This window comes from Pan troglodytes, chromosome 3 (assembly GCF_028858775.2).
Source record: "Pan troglodytes isolate AG18354 chromosome 3, NHGRI_mPanTro3-v2.0_pri, whole genome shotgun sequence".
NCBI lineage: Eukaryota > Metazoa > Chordata > Mammalia > Primates > Hominidae > Pan > Pan troglodytes.
Window position 1 is genome coordinate 111,092,579 of NC_072401.2, and position 27,552 is coordinate 111,120,130.

Consider the following 27,552-nt stretch of genomic DNA (forward strand, 5'->3'; position numbering starts at 1 on the left):
CTATGGCAGTTATAGCCTTACAAAATGCATTTCTTAAAGAAGACTTGAAAGTGTAAATTACTCCTTGATCCATGGACTTCAAAATGGATGTTGTGTTACCAGGCATGAAAACATTAATCTCCTTTTACATTTCCATCAGAGCTCTTGGATGAACAGATACATTGTCAGTGAGCAGTAATATTTTGAAAGGAATCCTTTTTCTTTTTCCCCCTGAGCAGTAGGTCTCAACAGTGGGCTTAAAATAGTAAATTGGCCTGGCACAGGGTCTCACACCTATAATCCCAGCACTTTGGGAGGCCGAGACGGGTGGATCACCAGGTCAGGAGTCTGAGACTAGCCTGGCCAACATGATAAAATCCCGTCTCTACTAAAAATACAAAAATTAGCCAGGCATGATGGTGGGTGCCTGTAATCCAGCTACTCAGGAGGCTGAGGCAGGAGAATTGCTTGAACCTGGGAGGTAGAGCTTGCAGGGAGCCGAGATCATGCCGTTGCACTACAGCTTGGGCAACAAGAGTGAAACTCCATCTCAAAAAAAGAAAAAAATATTCAGTAAACCATGCCGTAAACAGATACGCTGTCATCTAGGCTTTGTGGTTGCGTGTGTAGAACACAGGTAGAGTAGCTTTAGTGTAATTCTTAAGGGCCTTAGGATTTTCAGAATGGTTAATGAGCATTGGCTTCACCTTAAAGTCACCAGTTGCATAATTAGCCCCTATCAGACCCAACACAGCGTTATTAGCCTGTCCTTTGAAGCTTTGAAGCCTTGAAGTCAGGTGTCACGTGCCGTTTGTGTGAAGAGAGTCCACCAAACAGGCTTTGTGTGAGTAACAAGGCTGTTTATTTCACCTGGGTGCAGGCGGGCTGAGTCAGAAAAGGGTGGTGAGATTATCGTTAGTTCTTATAGGTTTGGGATAGGTAGTAGATTTAGGAGCAATTTGTGGGCAGGGGGTGGATCTCACAAAGTACATTCTCAAGGGCAGGGAGAATATTACGAAGTACCTTCTTAAGGGCAGGGGAATATCTCAAAGTGCATTATCGCAAGGGCGGGGGGGTGTATTGTCATAAGGTCAGTTGATCAGTTAGGGTGGGGCAAGAACAGATCACAGTGGTGGAATGTCATCTTTTGTGGTTCTTCAGTTGCTTCAGGCCATCTGGATGTATACGTGCAGGTCACAGGGGATATGATGGCTTAGCTTGGGCTCAGAGGCCTGACACCAGGCATTGACTTTTCCTCTCTAGCTATGAAAGTCCTAGATGGCATCGTCTTCCAATGCAAGGCAGTATTGGAATCTGAAAATCTGTTGTTTAGTGTAGCCACCTTCATCAGTGATCTTAGCTAGATCTTCTGGATAACTTGCTCCAACTTCTACATCAGCACTTGTTGCTTCACCTTGCACTTTTATGTTACAGAGATGGCCTCTGTCATTAAACCTCATATACCAACCTCTACTAGCTTTCAACTTTTTTCCTACAGTTCTCTCATTTCTCTCAGACTTTACAGAATTGAAGAGAGTTAGACCTTGCTCTGGCTTAGGCTTTGGATTAAGGGAATGTTGTGACTGGTTTGATATCCAGACCACTAACACTTATCATGTTTCCATATCAGCAATAAGGCTATTTCACTTTCTAATCATTCGTGTGTTCACTGGAGTAGCACATTTAACTTCCTTCAAGAATTTCTCTTTTGCATTCACTACCTGGTTAACTGGTACAAGAAGTTTAGTTTTCAGTCTACCTCAGCTTTTGACATGCCTTCCTCACTAAGCTTAATTATTTCTAGATTTTGATTTAAAGTAAGAGATATGCCATTCTTCCTTTCATTTTAACACTTAGGGACCATTGTAGTCTTATTAGTTGGCCTAATTTCAATATTGTCCTCAGGGAATAGGGAGGCCCCAGGAGAGGGAGATGGGAAGGGAAAGGTTGGCGGAGCAGTCAGAACACATACAGTGTTTTTTTTGTTTAGACGGAGTCTCTGTCGCCCGGGCTGGTGCGATGTTGGCTCACTGCAAGCTTCGCCTCCCGGGTTCACGCCATTCTCCTGCTTCAGCCTCCGGAGTAGGTGGGACTATGGGCCCCCGCCATAACACCCGGCTACTTTTTGTATTTTTTTTTTTTTTTTTTTTTAGTAGAGACGGGTTTTCACCATGTTAGCCAGGATGGTCTCGATCTCCTGACCTCGTGATCCGCCTGCCTCAGCCTCCCAAAGTGCTGGGATTACAGGCGTGAGCCACCGCACCCGGCCTAACACATACAATGTTAATTAATTAAGTTCCCCATCCTATACGACCAAGTTTCCTGGTGCCCCAAAATAATTACAATAGTAACATCAAAGATCACAGATCACCATAACAGATGTAATAGTAATGATAAAGTTTGAAATATTGTGAGGATTACTAAGATGTGACAGAGACAAAGTGAGCACATGCTTTAAGAAAAAATGGTGCTTATAGACTGGCTTAGAAGCAGGGTTACCACAGCCCTTCAATTTGTACAAAAGGCGGTATTTGTGAAATGTGATCAAGTGAAGCACAATAAAATGAGGTATGCCTGTATTTTCAGGCATTATATACTGCCATTTCATTTGTCAGTTCTCTGTGTTTTCAAACCTCCTGTGAAGGAATCTTCTGATTTCGTATTCATTACAACAGAGGGTGTAGCAACTTAGAATTCTGTGCTTTAGAAATTCAGATGTGTTACTACCTTCCTGTAGTTCCCATTTGTTTCCCAGTTTGGAATTACTACCTTTGTCATGCAAAGATCTTCAAGTACTTCTGCATTATATAAAAGTGGTGACTATAAATAGATATATTCATTTAAATAGTTTGTGTCTGTACACAAAATTCTATGGTCTAGATGCATAGCTGAAGAAATTATCTTTGGCTCAGGAAAATAGATAATTGTATTGATTTCACAAAATACTGTGACTGCATTTTTGGAGTTGTTTTTGGATCTTGAAACATATTATTTTGCAGATCTTTAGTGGTGATAAGAATTTATCTTTTCAAGGGGATAGTTTTTGACAAGCAAATATTACGAACCAAGTCTGTTGCTTTTTCTTACCCGGGTTTCAGCTTGTGTCTTCAATCTTTTTAAAGAAAATACATGATTTAATGATATCTGTGGAATACGACTGAGTGAGCCCTGAAACAGCAAGAATAATGGAGTTCTTGGTCATGGATATGGAAAGGGCAAATCGTAGCACCATATTATTTTCGAAAGCCTCATACTGAGATTATTGTCAGATATGGTGCTTTTGTGGCAGGGTAATTAAAGTTGTCCTTAAAAGGCTTATATTTAGAAGTAATTGTTTTTATTTATTTTTCTGTATCAGTGTGTTAGCCGTTGCTTTTATACTAAGAAATCTTAAACTGCTACCCTCTGATTTATAGTCATTAGGCAAATCATGCTAGTCCCTGCTGTTGTCCATTATGTATCAGTATTTTTTCTTCACCCCAGGTTAAAAAGTTGTTTCCTTTTTGAAATCAGGCTGCTGCATCTTTTTTATTTTCTGCTTGAGCTCAACTTCTTTTTAGGCTATATTTTCTACTTGATACTTGACATTTTCCTAATGCTTCTAGAATAGGAGGCTGGATCACAAAAAGCTGCTATTTCTACTTTAAAGAGATGAAGACTGAAATTTTTTTTTTAACTGAATGTTCTTTTTGTCATACTCCCTGACGTATTGTTTTTTGGTTAAATGATATGTAGTAGAGTTATTGATATACAATACTCTCAGCTAGATTTTTTTTTTTTTTTTTTGAGTCGGAGTCTTGCACCATCACCTGGGCTGGAGTGCAATGGCGTAATTTTTTGTATTTTTAATAGAGACGGGGTTTCACTGTGTTGGCCAGGCTTGTCTCAAACTCCTGACCTGGTGATCCGCCCACCTCGGCCTCCCAAAGTGCTGGGATTACAGGCGTGAGCCACCGCACCCGGCCACTCTCAGCTAGATTTTAATACGGGAAACAACTTACCATTTTTTTAAACATCCAAGAGAAAAAATATTATTCAAACTTGACTGAGTAGGTGAGACTTATTTTCTTTTATTTTTGAGATGGAGTTTCCCTGTCACCCAGGCTGGAGTACAATGGCTCAATCTTGGCTCACGGCAACTTCTGCCTCCCGGATTCAAGCAATTCTCCTGCCTCAGCCTCCTGAGTAGCTGGGATTACAGGTGTGCACTACCACACCCAGCTAATTTTTGTATTTTTAGCAGGGACGGGGTTTCAGTATGTTGGCCAGGCTGGTCTCCAACTCCTGACCTCAAGTGATCCACCCGCCTCAGCCTCCCAAAGTGCTGGGATTACAGGGATAAGCCACCATGCCTGGCCTTATTTTACTTTTTTATTTTTATTTATTTATATTTTTGAGACGGAGTTCCACTCTTGTCTCCCAGGCTGGAGTGCAATGGCACAATCTTGGCTCACTGCAACCTCCGCCTCCCACATTCAAGTGATTCTCCTGCCTCAGCCTCCTGAGTAGGTGGGATTACAGGCATGCATCACCATGCCCAGCTAATTTTGTATTTTTAGTAGAGATGGGATTTCACCACGTTGGCCAGGATGGTGTAGAACTCCTGACCTCAGGTGATCCGCCCACCTCAGCCTCCCAAAGTGCTGGGATTACAGGCATGAGCCACTGCACCTGATTTTATAAATAACTGATGCTTGTTTTTAAGCCATCCAGTCTGTAGTACATTGTTACGGCAGCCCTAGGAAACAGATACAAACACTAAAGCTGTAAAACATGTTGGAAAATAAACTATTTGCTATAAGACATTTTAAACAAATTTGTGTTAAAATGAGTAAAAAAATATTAAACAAGATTTGGGGGAGCCTCTCTGAACCTATTCTGGTTCGGAGGCTGCCCGATTAAAAAAAAATTAGGTACATTATATTCAGTGGATTCTTTGAAAATGTGAAGGTCTTTGTCATGTTCAGTAGAGGGGCAAAGATAAAAAAATCGAGGCTTTGTTAGAAAAGTTATAGTTAAATATGTGTGTATGTTAGTATAGTATGTGTATAGTTTCTAAAGTGGTAGAAAATAAATAGAACAGACTTTTTCAAGGAAAGTAATAAAAGGAGCAAAAAACTATATAAAACAAAACTAAAAATATGAAGGAAATAAATATAATAAAAGTCATTTTGAAAAACTTGGAAAATAGAGAAGACAAAAAACAAGCAGCCACAATCCCACTAAGTCCTGACTTTTTATGCCAATCTGTCTATAGATAGATATGCTCACGTTGTCATAGTCAACTAAAGGCTGATTGCTAACATTTTCTAAACATTTACCCACCTTATTAAAAACTTTGCATAAACAAAGTAATTTAGCTCTATCACATCTTGTCCTATGGATCTAACAGAATTTACTATTTACCTATTGTTAGGCATTTCCATTTTATATACTATTTCCACCTTCATTTTTCCTCATTAGAAAGGAACACATTCTCATTTTAGAAAATGTGTAAATCACAGGCATGCCAAAAGGAGAAAATAAATCACCAATAACGCTATCATCTAAATTATTACAGTTAACATTGATGTATACTTTGCAGTTTATTTTCTATGCACTGTATGCAGTTTTTCACCATTACACCTAAATTGCTTCCAAACACCTTTACATAAATCTTTGTTTGCATTTTTATTTCTGTAGGGTAAATTTTGGAATGATGAGATCATAATGTATGAATAGCTTTAGGATCCTGATAATGTATTATCAAACTTCTTTGGGGAATTTTTTTTCATGTTGCTTTTCTCAACATAATCCCAGGTTAGTAGTAGTCTGAACCTAAACAAGCATATCTTTAGAAGGTTTGGACTCAAACAATAACACACACTTCGGCATTCCTGGAGCAACAAGCCTCCCGCTTTATACTCACTCCCGCACATATCTAACAGATGTCTTCACTGGGATAGTCCCCAGGTACCTCAAACTCAGCATTTTTTGAACTGAGCTCTTTCTTATTCCTCTATAGACCTGATTCTCTCCTTTATTCTTTTTCTTGATAAACTGGCTCCACTACCAGTCATTAGAACTAGAAGGCTAAAAGTTATCTTAAATTAATGTTCCTTAAAATCAACTGGTAGAGGTTGTACGAGTAGTTACAACTGAACTGTCACTAAGGCCTACTGGTTGTACTTCATACAGACCTCTCAAATCCATCCTATCCTCTCCCCTCCATCACCACTGCCCTACTTCAGATTCTTATTTCCCCTAGATTACCTTAACAGTTTCTTAACTGGCTTCCCCCACCAACCAATTCCAGATCTAAATCTGTTCCAATCTTCTAAAATCAAGTAAAGTCAAATTACTTCTAGATTTAAAGACCTCTATTGCAAAGAGAAACATTAAAAAAGAAAAAAAAAAACTTCCCATGAGTTGATTTGTATCCTCTTCTCCAGCCTCACCTTATCATCCGCAGCACCACCCACCTCCCAACCCTCTATTTCAGACATTCTGAACCCATGACAGTTTCTTGAACGTGGCATGCTGTTGCATACTTCCTTGCTTTTATACTTTCTCTACTCACTGCATAGAGAGCCCTGCTCCGTGTACCCACTGTGCATGCTCTTACCACTCTCATCTTCCCACCATAAAATCTGTAGACTCAATCTCTACCTACCATCTCTTCCTTTCCTCCTGCAGTACAGCGGTCTTCCTCCTCAAAGGCCAGTCCCCCTGCTCAGATGTTCTCCATCTTGTGTCCCTCAGGCTTTCTCAAACAAACAGATGTTTTCCCTTTACTCCCTCAGTTGTCACTCTCACTATCTCTCACGCTATGCAAGTACATGCATCAGCATACAAATATACTCTGATGTCTCTCAGCTTAAGAAAGTCCCAAACCCTCCAGTAACCACATAGCCTTCCAGCTACTGCCCCATTCATGTGCTCCCCTTAGCCAAACTTTTCAGTTCATCTAGAGTGGCTGTCTTCTCATCATCACTTCCCACTCACTCTTCAGCATACTACCATCTGGTTTCTGTCTCCAGCCCCTCAGCTTTCTAGCTCAGACCTTTCCTGAGGTCCAAAGGAGAATATCCAAATACTTGACTAACATCTACCCTTACATAATCACAGACATGGGAAACTAAATTGATCTAGAACAAAACTCTTTATTTTCCCATGAAACAGCTTCCTCTGGCCCCCTCTTCCCCATGCAGTAACTGACTCACCATCTCTGTAGTTGCTGAAGTCACACCCAGGAGTTGTTCTTGAGTCCACTAAGCTATCAATTCTACCTGCATACTTTTATCTGCTTCTCTCCATTTTTATTGTTAGTGCTCTGGGCCGGGTCACCATCATCTATTGTACCAGATTCTAAACTGGTTTCCACCCTTGCCCTCCTCTAGGCTGCCCTTTTTAAAGCAGGAAAAGTGATTTTAAAATGTAAATAGAATCACTCCATTCATGTACTTAAAACCTTTCAATAAATCCTTATTACACTTTAACAAAATAAAAGCTTGTGGACAATGAGATGCTGCATAACTTAGACAGCGCTCCTCATACCAGTCTCATCTCACTCCCCTCTCCTCTCACTTACCTTACTGTGGTCCTACTGGTCCTCCCTCAATTCCTAGAACATGACAAGTTTCTTAGACCTCAGGGACATAGCACATGGTGTTCTGTCTGGAATGTTCTTCTCTCCCTCTCTGTATAGCTAAGTGTTTTACATGTGGTATCTTATTTAATCTTCTTACCAACTATGAAGCGAACACTACTGTTTCTCATATTTTTTCATTAAAATGTATTTATGTATCAATTTATCAAAAAAATAACTCAGCATTGATAGAAGTAACTATAGAACAAGAGCTGGCAAATAACAGCATGTGGGGCAAAGGGAGCACCCCTCCCCACTGTTTTTTAATAGACCATTTTTTACAGCAGTTTTAATTTCATAGCAAAACCACGCAGAAAGCTCTAAGAGTTTCCATATACTGTCTGTCTACCTCCACTCCCTCAGCCTCTGGTGTTATCAATATTTTGCATCAAAGTGGTACATTTATTACAACCTATAAACCTTCATTGGTACACCATTATCCCCCAAAGTCCATAGTTTACATTAGGGTTCACTCTTGGTGTTGTATATTCTATGGAGTTGGACAAATATGTAGTGATGTGTCTACATTATAGTGTCATACAATAGAGTTTCACTGCCCTAAAAATCCTCTGTGCTCTGTTCATCCCTGTGTTTCCCATAACCCCTGGCAGCCACTGATCCTTTTACTGTCTCCACAGTTCTGCCTTCTGCAAAATGTCATGTAGTCAGAATCACACAGTCTGATTCTTTTCAGATTGGCTTCTTTCACTTAGTAATATGCATTTAAGGTTCCTCCATGTCTTTTCATGGCTTGATAGCTCATTTCGTTTTAGTGCTGAATAATATTCCATTATTTAGATGTACCATTGTTTATTTATTCATTCATCTACTAAGAAGAACATATTGGCTGCTTCCAAGTTTTGGCAATTATAAACAAAGCCATTATAAATATCCATGTGCAGTTTATTTACCATATTTTAATTGCTAGAATACTGAAATGCAGGGACCACATGGAGATTAAGTAATCTAAGGTCACACCCATAATAAGTGACCACAGTCTAGTATTAATAGTTAGGAGCCCCCACCCTGTTAAATGTGCCACTGAACCACCACCTTATGGTAAAAGGGATGTAGAACTGCACCTGGCCCACATAATTGTGTGTCTGCACCTGTTGGGACAGTGTAAGGAAGAGGTGCTGGGCAGATGGAAATAGTAGCTGTTAAAACCAGCTTCACACTATTGAAAACCATGTAAAACAAGGCTTCCAGGCATAAGTGATCTGAACTAGAGGAAAAAGTACTAGGTATTTCCATTACAAACAGATCTTAAGAAACTGCATTCACATAATGATGTTGAAAAAGTTTATTAATTATAAATAATGTATTTTTAAGGCAATATACCCAAATATTTCAATATTTTTTCTGACAGACGACAGTAGGACAGGAAGATTGTCTAACATCTTTTCTCTGGGTTGTAGTCCTTCATTATCTGCTTTCAAAACCAATGTCCTGTCGAAATGGAAGGAAAGAGAGAGAGAAGGAGGAAAATGCATTTATACAAGAATATAATTTCAGTGGTCCTGTTGAGATCAGGTCCAAAGGGATGACTGACTTAAATGCCTGGTTCTCAGAAGGGATGTAAATACAGCCTAGCTGAGAGGGAGCTGGTGAGAAATTACAGTAGGTGGAAGTTATTGTTGGCTACTAGCCAAATATTGTATGTATGTATTCTGTTTCTGTTCTATATTAGCCAAATGCCAAACGTATTCTGTTTCTGTTCTGTTTCAGTCATTTTGTGGATTAACTACTCGTCTTGGGCTGTCCAGACCAGAAGAAAAAATTTATTTTCACAGTGATGATTCATGTAGTACCTGAGACTGAAATATTAAGATAACTTTCTAGTCTGTGCTACAAAATGCAGTTTTTGTTAGGGAGATACATAGATCTAGAGGCAAGTAAGAGTTCATCAAAAGAGAGCTCCTATATAGCAGTTTGATTTTTTTTTTTTTTTTTTGGTTACAGAGAAGCAAAAAAAAAAAAAAATCATTAAAGCTTGACGCTCAGTGTGAGATTCTACAAAAGATCATGATGCACCACAGGATGTAGAACTAATGAACCCAAAGACAAGCTTCAAAGCAAAACAACTATGTAACTGAGGAGTGTACAAAGCAGCCTAACCCCAAAAGCACCATTTTTCTTGCCTCACACAAGAATTTCTTGTTTCTGTGGAGTACAAAAGTACTTTATATTAAGTGACACAGAAAACAACATTTAAAATGATGGAGTTTTTATTTATTTTATGCATATATTTTACCAATTTGCTTGTTCAGAATTTCTCATGCATTCTTATTCCTTGTTCCTGTTACATTTTGTTCACTACAGCTGAGTAGTGCCTTCAATGAAAGCCTATGAGTAGTTAAACCCTCAGTCTGTGTTGTTATAAATCCAACTTCTGTCCTTTTAACTGTTGAGTTTAATCTGTTTACATTTATTGTGATTTCAGACAAATGTGGATATCTATCTACCACCTTATTCTGTGCATTCTGTTCATCCTGATTTTCCTTTGCTCATTTTCTTTCTCCTTTCTTCTCATAATTTGGCTAAGTGTTTTTTTATACTCCTTTATCTCTATTGGTTTGGAAGTACATACTTTTTTTCTCTCTTCATTTAGTTTTACATCCTGTGGTGTGTAAGTTTTCTTACATCGTGTTTTCTTATGTGTTTGATTTCCTTTTTCCTGCAAAATGCTTTCAGTAAACATGTTTTAGTCGCTCAGTCTCAGTTTTGTTCAAAATGGTAGGTTATCTGACTATAGAATTCAAGGTTGGTTGTTATTTCCCCTCAGAACTTTGAAGATATTCCTTTGCCTCTGCTGTCTATTAATTCACCTTATGTAAATTTAATTGCTTTCCTTTGTAGGCAATCTCTTTTTTTTTTCAGGCATTATAAGAATTTTTTGTTTCTGGGGTTCTGTAGTTTCATCACATTGTGTCAGGGACAGAGTTAATTTCATTTTTCCTGCCTGGGACTCATTTATTATGATTTTTGAAAATAAAAATAGAAATATGGTTTCACCCTGTTACCCAGGCTAGTCTTGAACCCCTGGGCTCAAGTAATCTTCCTGCCTCAGCCTCCCAAAGTGTTCGGATTACACGCATGAGCCACTGCGTCCAGCTAGGACTCATTATACTTCTTAAATCTAAGGATTCATCCTGAGAATCCTTAGATTTGAGAAGTGGGGCCTGATTTGGGGAATCTGAACCCAGGTGTGGTATGGAGGAGCAGCCCGGCTAACTGGATTAAATGAAAAGCAACAGATTTGGTTCATACCATTGGTTTATTCAAAACTATCAAATCCCCCTATCAAGGGGGGGAATGGTAGGCTCCTCAAGATGGGTTTGAGGTGAGGTGTAAACTAAAAGGAAGACCTGAGTTTTGGTGAGTCATTCTTGAAATTCAGCTCTGCATGCGTGATGGGTTTGTGTAAGATTTTCAGAATTTTAATAATAACCCTCTAAAAAGGGTTGTTACAGGGTATGGTAGTTTCTCTTTTAAGCTTTACTAACATGTCTGAGGATTGTCAATATTCTTGGGGTTTCTAAATAAAAACTTGTACAGGAGTGTCTTTGCTTTAAAACATTTTTTATTTTCAATTTCCCAAGTAACCATAGTTTCTTACTGGCATGCAAAAAAGGTTTAATATTTGACCCCTTGTTATTAATCACTTATCTCTGTATATGGTAATTTTGGTGTTCTAAACCTATTGTTTTTGAATTATTAATTTTTTTTAACCTGGCCTACCAGTCTCTCAGAATTGTGTGATTTTGAAACAGTCTCAAACATAAAGAAAGTTGTAACCACAGTGGGAAGACTATTTTGTTTCTGAACTATTTGAGAATACATTGCAAACTTGATGCCAGTTCCCCTGAACCATAAGAACATTCTCCAACTTAATGACAAACAACCATCAAAATAGGAAAATTAATGTTAGTACATAACCACCATCTAATTTTTAGACCTCATTAAAATCTTGCCAATTTTTCCAATAATGTTCTTTATTGGCAGAAGTTCAGAATCACAGTTTAATTTAGTTGTCATGTCTCCTCCACTCTGGATCAGTACAACATTCTTTGACATTCATGATTTGACTCTTTTAAAGATTACAATTATTTTGTAGAATGCCTCTGTTTGGGTTTGTCTGGTATTTCCTTGTGATTTGCTTCAGATTATATAGCATCTTTGTCGGGAATATCTCAAAAGTGTCCCATGTATTCTCATTGCATGATTTCAACTCACCCCATTACTGATAATATTAATTTTGATCAATTAAGATGGTATCTGTCAGGCTTCTTCCCTTTGAAGTTATTATTTTTCCTTTGGGATTAATGCTTTTGTGTGAAGGCATTTTAAAACTGTGTAAATATCTCATTCCTTATTAAACTTTAAATTTATTCAGTTAATTATGTCAGAATACACTCATGGTTTCCTATCTCCTTCAATGGATTATAATTTGTTACTATCATTATTTAATGCTAAAAATTGTTCCAGATTTTACCATAGGGACACCCTTTGACCTGCCTTCTGGGTTCTTTTGATAAGTCTTCCATCATCCATTGAGCACTTCCTTGCTTTCTAGTACAGCGAGATGCTCTAGGTTCATTTTGTCCTTATCCATGCCCAGCCCTAGAATAGCCATTTCTCCAAGGAGGCTTGCTTCCTCTTAGGTAAGCATAGTATTTGGTGCCAAGAACTAGATGCTAGATGTTATTAGAAGTGCCACTGCTCATAGGCTCTCTCAGAAAGAGAATATACATATACATATATATGTCAGTATGAAAACATAAATATGTAAAATTTAAAATTTCTATACTTATATACACACGTACATTAAACATTTGCATCTTTTAAAAATTTTATATTTAATTTCATTTAATTATATTTCTTTACATTATTACACATTAAAAACCATGAATTCACACCAGTACTTCAATCTAACACTACAGAGTTTATTCTACTCCCTTTCCATAATTGTGGTTCCATTCTTGCACAGGATAAATCTGACTTCCATTATTCTTGATATATTTTTTTCTTCTGCATGTGACAGTCTTTCATCTCCACTACCACTCCTTCCCCTGCAGAGATGGCTTTCTTACCCCAACTGGGCTCCAACATTTTTTTCTGAGCCTATTTCCCATGCGGAGGCCATCTTCATCCCATTTGGGCTATGACACCCACACTAATTGCCCCTCCACTGTTTAGAAACCTTCCTCGCCACCCTTCTGTAGGCCAAAAGTTAAAGTTCAAGGTGTTGGCTCAGTTGGTTTCTTCTGAAGCCTTCTCCTTGGCTTGTACATGGCTGTTTTGTAAATGGCTGTCTTCTCCCTGTGTCCTCACACTGTCTTTCTTCTGGGTGTACATGTCTGTCGAAATCACCACTTCTTGTAAAGACACCAGTTATGTCGGATTAGGGCCTATACTAATGATCTCATTTTAACTTAATAATCTCTTTAAAGTACAGTCACATTCTGAGGTACTAGGGGTTAAGACTTCAATATATGAATTTGCAGGGGGTGGGGCACAGTTCAGCTCATAATAGTGTTCTATTCAGCTTCCACTTGAGTTTAGTTCTCTTCTTCCTGAAGAAGTTCTTTAGCAAAAATCTGTGGAAATAAGCCGTAATCTTGGATATACCTGAAAAACTCATTTCTTTCAGCCTTGCTGTAATCTCTTTTGTGCTGCTGTAACAGAACCATAGACTGGGTAATTAATAAGGAACAGAAATGTATTTAGTTCACAGTTCTGGAGGCTGGAAAATCCAAGATTGAGAGGTCGCATCTGGTCAGGTTCTTCTTGCTGCATTATCCCATGGCAGAAGGTGGAAGGGCAAGAGGGGGAGAGAGAAAGCTCAGTCAAACCCGCAGCCTCAGGCCCTTTTATAATTGGCATCAATCCATTTATGAAGGTGGAGCCCTCATGACCTAAGCACCTCCCATTAGACCCCACCTCCCAGCACCGTTGCATTGGGCATTAGGTTTCCAACACATGGACTTTGGGGGACACAATCAAATCACAGCAAGCCTGAAGTAATTTTCCTGAGCATAATATTCTAGGTTGGTAATTATTTTCCTTAGCATCTTGAAAACATTCCTGCATTTATTTAACATGTATTTATTGAGCCCCTATTATGTTTCAGGCGCTATTCTAGGTGCTGGCAATACAGCAGTGAACCAGACCAAGTCCCTGCCTGCTCCTGGGGAGTATGCACTCTAGTGGGAGGAAATGAAATGGCATTTGTACAAATTGAATGAACATAAGCTTTCATTTCTCTAGGGTAAAGAGCTAGGGGTGGGATTACTGGGTCACATAGAAATGTATATTTAACTTTATAAAGAACGGTCAGGCTGGGTGTGGTGGCTCACGCCTGTAATCCCAGCACTTTGGGAGGCTGAGCTGGGCAGATCACGAGGTCAGGAGTTCAAGACCAGCCTGACCAACCTGGTAGAAACCCCGTCTCTACTAAAAATACACAAAAAATTAGCCAGGCTTGGTGGCATGCACCCATAATCCCAGCTAGTCAGGAGGCTGAGGCAGGAGAATCACTTGAACCTGGGAAGTGGAGGTTGCAGTGAGCCGAGTTCATGCCACTGCACTCCAGCCTGGGGGGACAGAGCAAGACCCCGTCTTAAGAAAAAAAAAAAAAAAAAAGAACTGCCAAATGTTTTCCAGAATAGTTTTACCATTTACATTCTTGCCAGCAATGTATGAGAATTAGTTGCTTTTTGTATTCCTAGAGTTTCTATGTCTTTCTGTGTTGCACCTAGGAGAGTTATTGTCCAATTCATTCGTTTTCTATTGACTTTATTCAGACTAGAATTTAGGCTATTAAGGTGGGTTTTTTTTTGAGATGGAGTTTCACTCTTGATGCCCAGGCTGGAGTGCAGTGGTGTAATCTTGGCTTACTGCAAAATCCACCTCCCGGGTTCGAGTGAGTCTTCTGCCTCAGCCACCTGAGTAGCTGGGACTACAGGCCTGCACCCTACATCCAGCTAATTTTGTATTTTTTGTAGAGATGGGGTTTCACCATGTTGGTCAGATTGGTCTTGAACTCCTGACATCAGGTGATCCACCAGCCTTGGCCTTCCAAAGTGCTGGGATTACAGGCATGAGCCATTGCGCCCAGCCTAAGATGGGCTTTTTACATGTACATAGACTTTTTGTTTCCAGGAATTCTAATTAGTTAATCATAGTCACTCATTTTTGTTTTATTTCTACCAACTTTAGTATCATAATTTCTTGTTCATTTTCTGGAAGCCAGTTATCCCTTTTATCTTTGTGAAGACACTAAATATAATTTATGTTAACATCAGTTTTGGAAGACTCTTATTTTCTCTAAAGTAAATTAATCTTAAAAATAAATGTGTTGTTTTTTTTTCTTAGCATTTAATTCCTCATGTATTCAAATTTTGGATTACAGATTCTAAGTAGGAATTTATCCTTCTTTCTGCACTTACCCTTTTCTGTCTAGTAATTTTATATTGCCTCCAACTGGATTCCTGTGGCCTGAGCCAGCTCTTAAATTACCAGCATAAGATCCCTGTCCTGGATGTTATAGTGATACTTAAGATCATATATCAGCCAGGTGCGGTGGCTCACGCCTGTAATCCCAGCACTTTGGGAGGCCAAGGCAGGCAGATCATTTGAGGTCAGAAGTTCAAAACCAGTCTGGCCAATATGGTGAAACCCCATCTCTACTAAAAATACAAAAATTAGCTGGGTGTCGTGGTGGGTGCCTGTAATCCCAGCTACTCGAGAGGCTGAGGCAGGAGAATTGCTTGAGCCTGGGAGATGGAGTTTGCCATGAGCAGAGATCGCACCATTGCACTCCAGCCTGGGCGACAGAGCAAGACTCCGTCTCAGGAGAAAAAAAAAAAAATCATAGATCAAGTTCTCAAACTACTGGAAGGCTTAGCTTGATCTTCACATGGGCCACTTTTAGTCTCCTGCCAATAGAATGTCAAATTCTCAGTTACTTCTTGTTTTGGACTATTAAAAGATAATTTTCAGAAATAGGTAAAATCATAATGCTCATATGGGTTACTATGATCTGTTTCTACCCACAGAATACTCTGGCAGCGCGTGTGTGGATATTTTCCTCATACCAACAACCAATTCTCCAACTTTCCAAACACCATCTGGGTGTCCTACAATTTAAATCAATACTGACACTACCTACCTGGAGTTAACATCAGATCCCACATGTTAATAGCTTAGTGCCACAAGACTGCCCCACTTAAGATGCCAATTATAAGTCCTGGGCCTCTCATGTTTCTCACAGGAGGCTGTAAATCAGGGGTTCCCATGACCCCCTCCTCAACCTCAGCTATTTACTAAAATTGCTCACAAAACTCAAGGAAACACTTTACTTATGCTTACTGGTTTATTATAAGGATATTCTAAAGGATACAGCTAAACTGTTGGATTAAGAGATACATAAAGCAAGGTACAGTTTGTGTGAACATAGTTTTCACTGTTGGGAGGTCCCAAGCCCAGAAGCTTCTGTCTCATGAAGTTGGATTATGTCACCCTCCCAAAACGTGGTTGCATTCACCAACCTGAAAATTTGCTGAACCTCATTGTTTAGGGACTTTCATGGAGGTTTCATCGTGTCGGCATAATGGATTTTATTAACTCAGTCTCCAGCCTCTGTCCCCTTCCTGGAGGCTGGGAAGATGGGACTGAACATTCTAGGCTTTTAATCAAGGTTTGATCTTTCTAGCAACCAGCCCCATCCTGAAGCCATCTAGCATCCCACCAAGAGTTACTTTGTTAAAACCACAGAAACTTCAATCACTCGGGAAATTCCAAGGGATTCAGGAGCTCTGTGGTCAGGAACAAAAAACGCTTCATGGTCAAAGAGAAGCCCAAATCATCTTTTGCCCTGATACCAAATTCCATTTAAAGGCAGTAACGCTTAACCAGGCACTAAAATTTGGAATTCAGAATGATTCTACGCAGAAATTTAGCATGTTGCCACGAAGCCTGGGGCAGCAGGGGGTGTGTGTGTGTGGTGGTGGGGGTTGTGGGGAGGTTGACTAAAGCCCAGCTTCTCAAAGTGTGGTTCTCACCCTTGAAACTTCAGTTTACCTCTGGAGCTTATTAAAAATGCAAATCCTCACAAACTGACCTTTTAGATTAAAAATCTCTGTGTATGGGGTCTGGGAATCTGTGTTTTTAAGGCTTCCAGGTGATTATTAGGCAAGCAAAAGTTTGAGAAAGCCCTGCTGTTTTTCTCAGGCCACTCTGCCGTCTTTCAGCATCTTCTGGTTGTCATGTGGGTGCCTCTATCTTGTGGGTGCTACAGTTACTTCTTCAGTAGTACACCTGAAACTTTATCAGTATATTAAATGATACTTTGTAATCATTTTATATTGCCTCCAACTGGATTCCTGGATTCTCACAGGCATTATCACCAATGGTATTTAGGAACCTGACTCATATGTCTTTAGCATTATACGGACTCTAGCATAGAATTTGGTAGGTAATGTGTAGAAAAAAATCTGGAAGGATACATGCCAAACCACTAGCAGTGGTTACCTCTGGGGAGACTTCCAGGATTATAGAGAAGTAAAGGGAGGAGCTCTAACTTTTACTCTCTACTTTTTTTTTTTTTTTTTTTGGAGACAGGGTTTCCCTCTGTGGCCCAGGCTGAAGTGCAGTAGCTACAATCTCGGTTCACTGCAGCCGCCTCCTCCTGGGCTCAAGCAATCCTCCTGCCTCAGCCTCCCAAGTAGCCAGGACTACAGGCATGTGCCACCATGCCAGACTTTTTCTGTAATTTTTGTAGAGACAGGGTTTCACCATGTTACCCGGGCTAGTCTCGAACTTCTGGGCTCAAGCAATCCATCTGTCTCAGCCTCCCAAAGTGCTGGGATTATAGGCATGAGCCATCACGCCTGGCCTACTCCCTACCTTCGTATATTTGACTTTTATGCATGGAAAATTATCTGTCTCATTATTTTTATAGAAGAATTTTGATAGAGAATTCTGATGTGTCTCATTTTTATGTAGTTTTGCTAAAAGTAGTAGACGGTATTGTAATATCCATTATCCACACTTGGAGAACTTCTACCTATATTTATTTATTGAGAGTTGCATCTATTTTAAGACATCATCTGCCTTTTTCTTCTCATCTTAGTAGTGAGCTACATTTTTAGAATAATGCTCAGGCCGGGTGTGGTGGGTCACGCCTGTAATCCCAGCGCTTTGGGAGGCCGAGGCAGGCTGATCACAAGTTCAGGAGTTTGAGACCAGCCTGGCCAACTTGGTGAAACCCCATCTCTACTAAAAATACAAAAAATTAGCCAGACATGGTGGCAGGTGCCTATAACCCCAGCTACTTGGGAGGCTGAAGCAGGAGAATCACTTGAACCCAGGAGGTGGAGGTTGCAGTGAGTTGAAACTGCATCACTGCACTCCAGCCTGGGCAACAGCAATATTCCATCTCAAAAAAAAAAAAAATTAGAAAGCTCAAATGAACAGTCTTAATATAAAAGATGATGTTGTGTTGACATTTATTGCCTATGTTGTGTTTAATACTAAAATATGTATTTGAATGTTTTGTTTTACTTATTGATGAGGTTCTTTTAATTTTGAACATAATGGACCTTCATTTGGGTCAGTGTCATCTTTATTTTTTGAAACAGCGAACACACTTTTAACCACTGATTTACTATTTTAATAGTGTACCCTCAAATCCTGAAAAATTTAAAAATGCAGTTTATAAAAGAATTATTCTTTGCACAATTACTGGCAAACTTATTGTTAATAAACTACTGTAAGGTGATGCATTAAAAAATCTGGATCAGTATGATACAGCCACCGTGCTGTGACTTTGGTACTAATTTCTCTGGTACAAGTCCTTTTGAGTTCCAGATGCCTGTGAACCAATTCCCCAATGCCTGTTCTTTCTACTCCCACAATATCTTTGTTCACACAGTGCACCATGATATTATTTGGTCTTCATTAAGCACCCGTGCAATTGTGTAAACACAAACACCAATGCAAGCCCACAAAACATGTTCCGTGGTGAGGTGGCCATTCAGGTGTTGTAGACTCAGCACTGCTGTCCAATAGAACTTTCTGTGATGATAGAAATATGCTACTCCTGCGCTTTTGCTTTTCAGTGAGATAGCCATTAGGCATAGGGAGCTTTTGAGCCCTTAAAATGTGGCAAAGGTGACTGAGGTTCTGAATGTTTGTGTATATAATTTTTTTGTGGTTGCTGTTTATAGGAGACAGGGTCTCACTGTGTCGGCCAGGCTGGTCTTGAACTCCTGAGCTCAAGCAATCCTCCTGCTTCGGCCTCCCATAGTGCTAGGATTACAGGCGTGAGCCATCGTGTCCCACCTGTACGTAATTTTAACTAATTTAAATAACCACATTTAACAAGTGTCTACCATATCGGACAGCACAGATCTAGAGCAGTGTTTTTCAGACTCTAATGTGCATGTGAATCTTCTGAGGATCTTGTTAAAATGCAGACTGGAATTCAGTAAATCTGGTCTGAATCTGTGATTCTGCATTTTTTTTTTTTTTTTTTAAGACAGAGTTTAGCTCTTGTTGCCCAGGCTGGAGTGCAATGATGGGATCTTGGCTCACGGCAACCTCCACCTCCCGGGTTCAAGTGATTCTCCTGCCTCAGCCTCGCGAGTAGCTGGGATTACAGGCATGTGCCACCATACCTGGCTAATTTTGTATTTTTAGTGGAGACAGGCTTTCTCCATGTTGGTCAGGCTGGTCGCGAACTCCTGACCTCAGGTGATTCGCCCACCTTGGCCTCCCAAAGTCCTGGAATTACATGCGTGAGCCACCATGCCCGGCCCGATTCTGCATTTTTAATTAGCCCCAAGATGCTTCTGGTCTGGGGACCACATATTGAGAAGCATGTCTCTAGACTAGATATACTTATATCCATTTGTTTTAGATTATTACCTGAAAGGAAATACTGAAAGTAAAAATTCTCACAGAACTGTAGGATTTTCAGGGGGCCTCATACCCCAATTTAGGGATCCCGTCCTGGTGTGCTACTGCTACAGCATACATAGTAGCAGGCAAGCATATAGCCAGGAAGGTTCAGTGAGCTTGCCAAGGGCTCACCCTGGGGATGCATGACAAGTTGAGTTTTTCATTATGCTTTTCATATAGTATTAAAAAGAATCTTATGGTAAAATAAAGACACTTATTTCATCTTTCCCACTCTTTTTTTAAAAAAACAAATTAATCTTTCCTTCTTGTAGGTTTTGTGTGTGAAGCTGTGTGGAAATGTGAAATACTACCAGTCACACCATTATAGTACCGTGGTGCCACCTGATGGTAAGCTTTCTTACCATTTATTTGATTCATATGTTAATTGTTTCCCTTTCTTCCATATAAAGAGCTGCGAGAGTTTTGAGCAGAATAGACTTTTCTTACACTATCCCCATCCCACCCCACCCTGATTGGGTTCACTTCCACCTTTTTGTGCTCCCATAATATAGCTGCTGTCTTTTGTCAAATTCCCACCTCAGCAATCAGAGGAGTCAGAGATGATAAGCAATAGTCGGGTGGGCGTGGTGGCCTGTAATCCCAGCACTTTGGGAAGCCACGGCAGGCGGATCCCTTCAGCTCAGGAGTTTGGGACCAACCTGGCCAACAAAGCAAAACCCCATCTCTACAAAAAATACAAAAATTAGCCAGGCGTGATGGCACATGCCTATAGTCCCAGCTACCCAAGAGACTGAGGTGGGAAGATTGCTTGAGCCCAGGAGGTAGAGGCTGCAGTGAGCCATGATCGTGCCACTCCAGTTTGGGCAACAGAGTGAGACCCTGTCTCAAAAAGAAAAACAAAACAAAACAAGAAATAGTTTCTGTCCTCAAGAAAACTAGAACTTAAGTGTTTACCTGGGAAGACTTTTTTTCTTTTTCTTTTTCATTGAATCAGGATCTAGCTGTGTCACTCAGGCTGGAGTGCAGTGGCGCGATCTCGGCTCACTGCCTGCTTCCCAGGCTGAAGCCGTCGTCCCAGCTCAGCCTACTTAAGTAGCTGCAACTACAGGCGCACACCACCATGCCAGACTTAATTTTTGCATATTTTGTAGAGATGGGGTTTCGCCATGTTGCCCAGACAGCTCTCAAACTTCTGCGCCCAGGCAGTCCACCAATCTGAGCCTCCCAAAGTGCTGGGATTACAGGCATGAGCCACCATGCCGGCCACCTGGGAAGACTTTAAGCAGATAATAAAGTGTGGTACGTGCTACACTAAAATGTTATAGAATGGTAGGGAATATGTAAACTGTAGTAAAATGAAGGCATTATTGGAGCAATACAAATTTTTATAGGACTTCAGAGGTTTGTGAATTTCATGTTTGAGCATTCCTTCTAGAATTCTTGTATTTATGGTTTTTTTAAAAGTAAATTTTGCCCATTTTTTTCTCTTTTTTTCCTTAACAGAAATAACAGTTAATTATAGACATGGCCTTCCCTTGGTAACACTTACCTTGCCATCTAGAAAAGAACGTTGTCAATTTGTAGTCAAACCAATGTTGTCAACAGTTGGTTCATTCCTTCAGGACCTACAAAATGAAGATAAGGGTATCAAAACTGCAGCCATCTTCACAGCAGGTATATATGTATATAATTTTACAACTTTGTGCCAGGGTTTCTGTCTCTCCTGAACTTTTGTTTGGTTCTTTACTTTTCTAGAAGGAAGTACATTGTTTAATTCATTAGATAATAAATGGTTGGTCTTTATTCTTTCATTTTTATGCATCAACACTATTTTAAAAACTGTTTTGGCCTGGCGTGGTGGCTCATGCCTGTAATCCCAGCACTTTTGGGAGGCCGAGTCAGGCGGATCACCTGAGGTCAGGAGTTCGAGACCAGCCCGACCAACATGGAGAAACCCCGTCTCTATTAAAAATACAAAATTAGCCACCCGTGGTGGTACATACCTGTAATCCCAGCTACTTGGGAGGCTGAGGCAGGAGAATTGCTTGAACCCAGGAGGCAGAGGTTGCAGTGAGCCGAGATCACGCCATTGCACTCCAGTCTGGGCAACAAGAGTGAAACTCCATCCCAAGAAAAGAAAATTAAAAAAAAAAAACTTTTAACTTCATTGAATGAAAAATTAATGGAATAAATTTAATGTAAATTTCAGTTACTTATTTTATAAACTTAGCCTTAAAGGTTTTTCATGAGAAAATCTTAGTAGCACAGGCATTAGCGTGCAATTCTCAGCAAAATTTGAATAATTAGAAAACAAAATGCAGTTTTAATTATTAAAATAAGCCAGTGAATAATTAAAGTACACAAAAAATTTATTCACCACTGTTATAAAGCAATTACAGTCTAGTATGTTTTTTGGCAGAATTAGTTCTTAGGAAGAATATACATTTTTTAAAAAACCAGAAGTATGTCATCACTTAGACATTTAAAATTTAGAATACAGCTTTCATGTTCTCATTGTCTGAAATGGTCTTAGACCAACTGCTTCTAAATAGAATAAATAATTATTTACCCTATCCCACTATATAGCAGCTGCAAATATAGATAAATTAATAAATTTGCATTATTTTATTATGATATTAAATACTTAGAATAAAGTTATTTAGGTTCATGATTACTGTTGCAGTTTTGAAAGGGAAATAAACATACTTTTTCCCTATCCAAGTTCCAAATTAATTAAAAGATAGAGAAGTTGGAAAATGGAGATTAATTGATTCATTCAACAAATATTTACTGAGCACCTAATGTATGTCAGGCACTGTTCTATACGCTAGAGGTAGTGCAGAGAACAAAAGGGATAAAAACTCCTGCCCTTATGGAGCTTATATTTAGGAGGAGAAAAAAACAAGATAAATTATGTATTATGTTAAATAATAAGTGTTATGAAGAAAAATAAAGCAGAATGTGGAAGATGTGTGTGGGCAGGGGTGGGCTTGATAAGATTACATTTGCACAAAGACCTGGGGGGAAATGAGGGAGGGAGTCACGTAGAGGGAAGAGAGCTCTGGGCCGCATGCGGTGGCTCACACCTGTAATCCCAACACTTTGGGAGGCCAAGGTGGGTGGATCACCTGAGGTCAAGGGTTTGAAACCAGCCTGGCCAACATAGCAAAACCCCTTTTCTACTAATAATACAAAAATTAGCCAGGTGTAGTGTTGCATACCTGTAATCCCAGCTACTCAGGAGGCTGAAGCAGGAGAATCGCTTGAACATGGGAGGCGGAGGTTGCTGTGGTCCGAGATGGCACCACTGCACTCCAGCTTGGGTGATAGAGTGAGACTGCATTGAGGTGGGAGCCTACTACACAGTGACCACAAAGGAGGGAGCTGGGAGAAAGGAGGAGTTCTGAGAGGTGGGGAAGGGCAGATCAGGAAAGGCTTATTGTAGGTTGTTGTTAGGACTATAGATTTAGCTGGAAGGGACGTTTCTTCCTGCTAAAACCTGGATCAGAGAATAAGGTTTTAGCCCTATGGCACAATGGGCTTCCTAATATTTCATATATTTCATCCTTGAACTAGACAGACATTTCCCCCAGGCACAGGAATACTGGAATGTCCATGGGCATTTTCCACAGGGGCAGGGCTCTCTTTCTAAGCTTCTAGGGGCAGGCAGACCCAAACCTGGAAGTCAGAAGGGCCTGCACTGAGCAGCGCTTGCCTGGTGGTGTGTACCCAATTAGTATTGAAGTGAATGAAATAAGAGAGGTTAAAACGATAGGTGTTTATCCTGCTTATTTCTAAAAATGAGGTTAGTAGCTTTGAAACAGAAAGCACGAAGAAAGAGAATAGAAGTCTTAGAGAAAAGGGACTCTTTGGACTGAGTGCAAACACCCTATCGGGGGTTTAAATTGATACCCAAGAATACATGAAAAATTTAACACTGTATCACTAGAGCTTAAAAATGTTTCACGTCAGTCTTTTGCTATTCATACCTTTGTATAAAGGATAATGTAGTATTTCAACTGAGAAATCATATTCAGTGGATGTCTTTTTTAGTAAGATTTTAAGGAGCTGGTTTGAAGTCATTTACATGTAAATTTTTAAATGACACTTGGAAAGATAAAGTGATTGGTGTGTTGCTGATTTTTTTTTCTTCTTTTTAAAAGACTCTGTGGGTGGAATTTGCCTGCATTTAATTTGGGCTTGAAAAGAGTGTTCTAAGCTTGTCACAGTTTTGCCCATTGTGTGGGTTGAATTATTTGGCAATTTTTTGGAAAATGATCTCACTGCAACTGATGAACAGCAACCCAAACAGCCAAATTCTAGGAACAGACACAGGTGCAGACTTGATTTGCAGTCTTCCAGAACAAAAGAACTATAGGGAGGCAGACAAGAGGCAGCAGCCAGTTTCTTCGGGATGTTACTAGTGTTAGTCCTGTCATCACACATATTAATGTAGCTAAAATAGCTCTGGTTGAATGTAACCAAATGAATGTCAGGCCGGGATTTGAAAATACACATCCAGCATTTTCCTGGACTTAATTTCATGTAATTATATGTGAACTATTCTGAAGGGAAAATGATAGAAAAAGAAACCTCTACCCAGCACCAATTTTTTGCTTATTGTTCAGTGAATTTGCTTTCTTAACACCTGGATTACATTAAAGTTTGGTTCAAAAATATAACAAAACCTAGGCTCTATGAGAAGCTGTGCAAAGCACATTGTGGTTAAAATTTTTCAAGACTTTTTTTTTCCTGAAATACTCCTAGGATATTTGAAATTACTATTAGAATCTCTCCTGCCTCTCTCCCCTTCCACAAAATAAACCATACAATGCAAATTTATTTCTTAGGCATCACGTTCATTATTGTCCTCACCTCCTTGACAGTTTGCCTCTTCATTTTTTTCAAGCTTGAAAGGAAGATGAACCCATGTGGTGATAGCTTGTGGTGCTATTTAGCTACTAAATTTTTAACCACCACAAATCAGTTACCTCTAATAATTAAAAATAAGAGAAAGGCAGGGTTTTTAAATAGTTATACCCTTATGCCTACATGTGCCAGTCAGAAGCTTGGCCGTAAGCAGCAGAATGGACTCTGGCTAAGCAGAGGAGTATGTCAGCAGGCTCTCATGCTGGAAGTGGCAGAAGACAGGCCCAGAAGAGGGCAGGAACTAAGAGAAGACAGGAGCAGAGACCAGGTTAACCCAGTAACCACCTGATGAGCTCTGCTGCCTACACTCCACCCTACCCCCAAAACTGTCACCTGCCACTGCTCTGGCCTTGCTGTGAAGGGTTTCCACCTCCCCTGAACCTTTGCATGACTCTCCACAGATGCAGTTTCACCAAGGGCACTACCTGGATTCCAGCACAGCTGACAGGGTGGGAGAGGGAGTGCCTACCTGTTCCATTTCGTCCAAGGAAATGGGAGGTAGAGCAATAGAGGAGGATTCCCCTCAATGGGAATAGTGTTTGGGTTTGGGGACACCCCCCACAAAAGTAAATTGTCCACTATTATATTGTAAAGACCTGGGTTAGTGATTTTCTATGTGTTGGAAAATGGTTCTTACTGTTCTAAAACAAAGACGTACTCATGCATGATGTTTTTCTTTCAGATGGCAACACGATTTCAGCTTCTACCTTGATGGATATTTTGCTAATGAATGATTTTAAACTTGTCATTAATAAAATAGCATATGATGTGCAGTGTCCAAAGAGAGGTAAGAAACACAGCTATCCAACTATTACTTTTTTTTTTTTTTTTTTTTTTAGATGAATTCTCACTTGCTCTGTTTCCCAGGCTGGAGTACAGTGGCGTCATCATAGCTCACTGTAATCTCAAACTCCTGGGCTCATACAATCCTCCCACCTCAGCCTCCAGAGTAGCTGGGACTACCCGCATGCACCACCATGCCTGGCTAATTTTTTAACATTTTTTTAGGGATTGGGTCTCCCTGTGTTGTCCAGGCTGGTATCTTCACTTTTACCTTTAGCTGTGAGGTTTCCAGAGGGAGCAAAGTTTATGTTAAGAATCTTAAATTTATCAGATGACCAAGAAGTCTTTGGAAAACCAGTGTTTAACCTTTTCCAGCAGGGGTATAAGTGATCACCTACAGTTGCCTAGCAGGGCTTTTAGTCCCATATACTCTTTTTAGACTTTCAGGATTTTACTTTAGGATCTTGAATGCTTAACCGACATTATTGGGTTAAGAGAGAGGTAGGCCTGAAAATCAAGAATTCAAGTATATATGATTGTATAGCTCTTAACTCTTGTAAAAAAAAAAATTGTATTATTTAAAGCAGTTTTAGGTTCAAAGCAAAATCGAGCAGAATATAGAGTGAGTTCCCATATGCTGTCTGCACCCCACGCCCCTTACTATCAATATCCCACACCAGACTGGTATATTTGTTAAAATTGGTGAACACACTGACACATCATTGTCACCCAAAGTCCATAGTTTACATTAGGGTTTACTCTTGGTGTTGTATATTCTATAGATTGTGACAAATGTAGAACTACATGTATTCATCATTAATGTACATAATGTAAATAATCATCTTGTTTTTATTAATCTTTCTTAAATGTATATGTAGCTTACATTTATTTTAATATTTAACATTAAAAGTGTCTTGGGTCTTTATTTAGATGTTTAGTGATGTTTTTATGACCAGAAATATGCTGTAAGAACCTAACTCTTGCTTATATCAATTAGCCTATGGTAAAATTGGTTTCCTTATGGTTGTTTCATTTAAAGTTGCAGTTTTCAAGAACCTGTCTATGACATTAAGAATTATACAGAATAGGGCCAGGCAAACTCTACCAAACTCTACCAAAATTCAAGGATGCTCAAGGCCCTGATACAAAATGTTTGTTATATTTGCATTTAACCTCCATACTCCCTTCATATACTTTAAATCTCTAGATTACTTACAATACCTAAGACAGTGTAAATGCTGTGTAAATGGTTGTTATACTATATTGTTTTTTCATTCATTTTGTTGTTGTTGTATTGTTAATTTTTATTAGATTTTTTTCCCAAATATTTTCAATCCATGGTTGGTTGAGTTCACAGATGCAGAACCCACAAATAAGAAGGGCTGATTGTATAGCCTTTTCAGATTCGCTTCTTTCTTTCTTTTTGGCAGGGGTGGGGGCGCATGGTAGTAGGGCCAGGGACATGAGAGAGCAAGGGAAGAGAAAATAGGATATTTAAGAAAGGGGGTACAACAGGGAAAATACTAAACAGTGAGACGGAGGAGTGAAAAAAGGGGGAGAGTGGGAAGAAAAAAAGAAAGGCAAGAGGGGAAAGAAGAAGGGAGAAAGGAAGAGAGAGCAAAGAGAAGAAAAGGGAGTGATAAGGGAGGAGACGAGGCAGTAAAGAAGAAAGTGAAGAGGAAGGCCAGATTGGCTTATTTCACTTAGTAATATACATTTAAGTTTCTTTCATGTGTTTCAGAGCTTGTTAGCTCATTTCCTTTTAGTGCTGAATAATAGTTCATTATCTGTATGTACCACAGTTTATTCACCTACTGAAGGACATCTGGGATACTTCCAAGTTTTGGCAATTATGAATGGAGCTGCTATAAATACACATGCGCAGGCTTTTGTTTGCACGTAGATTTTCAAATCATTTGGTTAAATACCCAGGAACATGATTGCTGGCACATATGGTGAGAGTGTTTAGTTTTGTGTAAAACTGTCAAGCTGTCTCCCAAAGTGGCTGTACCATTTTGTGTTCCTACCAGCAGTGAATGAGAATTCCTGTTGCCCCATATCCTTGCCAGCAATTGGTGGTATTAGTGATTTGGATGTGATTTTCACCATTGTAGTAGGTGGGTAGTCATTGTTTTAATTTGTAGTTTCTTAATGACGTATGATGTTGAGCATCTCTTCATATGCCTATTTGCCATCTATGTCTTCTTCGTTGAGGTGTCTTTTCAGATCTTTGCCCATTTTGTGATCAGGTTGTTCATTTTCTTTTGAGTTCTTTGTATGTTTGGGATAACGGTCTTGTATCAGATACG

At 39.6% G+C, this 27,552-nt stretch overlaps 1 protein-coding gene and 1 long non-coding RNA gene across 9 annotated transcripts in view; one reads left to right on the top strand and one right to left on the bottom strand.

Annotated features, from left to right (window-relative positions):
• LOC134809906 (uncharacterized) overlaps window positions 1-6,832 on the bottom strand; it is a 32,702-nt gene extending 25,870 nt beyond the window's left edge. Inside the window, exon 1 of the long non-coding RNA XR_010156668.1 lies at window positions 6,632-6,832. This is a non-coding gene — a long non-coding RNA (uncharacterized LOC134809906). The remainder of the gene's footprint in view (window positions 1-6,631) is intronic.
• Window positions 1-27,552, top strand: part of MCUB (mitochondrial calcium uniporter dominant negative subunit beta) — a 124,447-nt gene that overhangs the window by 75,247 nt on the left and 21,648 nt on the right. For 3 of the 8 annotated variants that reach the window (XR_010156666.1, XM_517392.8, XM_063809726.1), the window contains exons 2-4: window positions 19,843-19,918; window positions 21,035-21,205; window positions 25,143-25,247. Coding sequence is in view for 7 of the 8 variants with exons in the window: in XM_517392.8 (XP_517392.2) it covers window positions 19,843-19,918; window positions 21,035-21,205; window positions 25,143-25,247 (352 nt within the window). In the remaining variant the exon portion in view is untranslated. Of the gene's footprint in view, window positions 1-18,837; window positions 18,955-19,842; window positions 19,919-21,034; window positions 21,206-25,142; window positions 25,248-27,552 lie in introns of all 8 variants that reach the window. The other 5 variants (XM_054683270.2, XM_054683272.2, XM_054683274.2 and 2 more) reach the window with 3 other exon arrangements.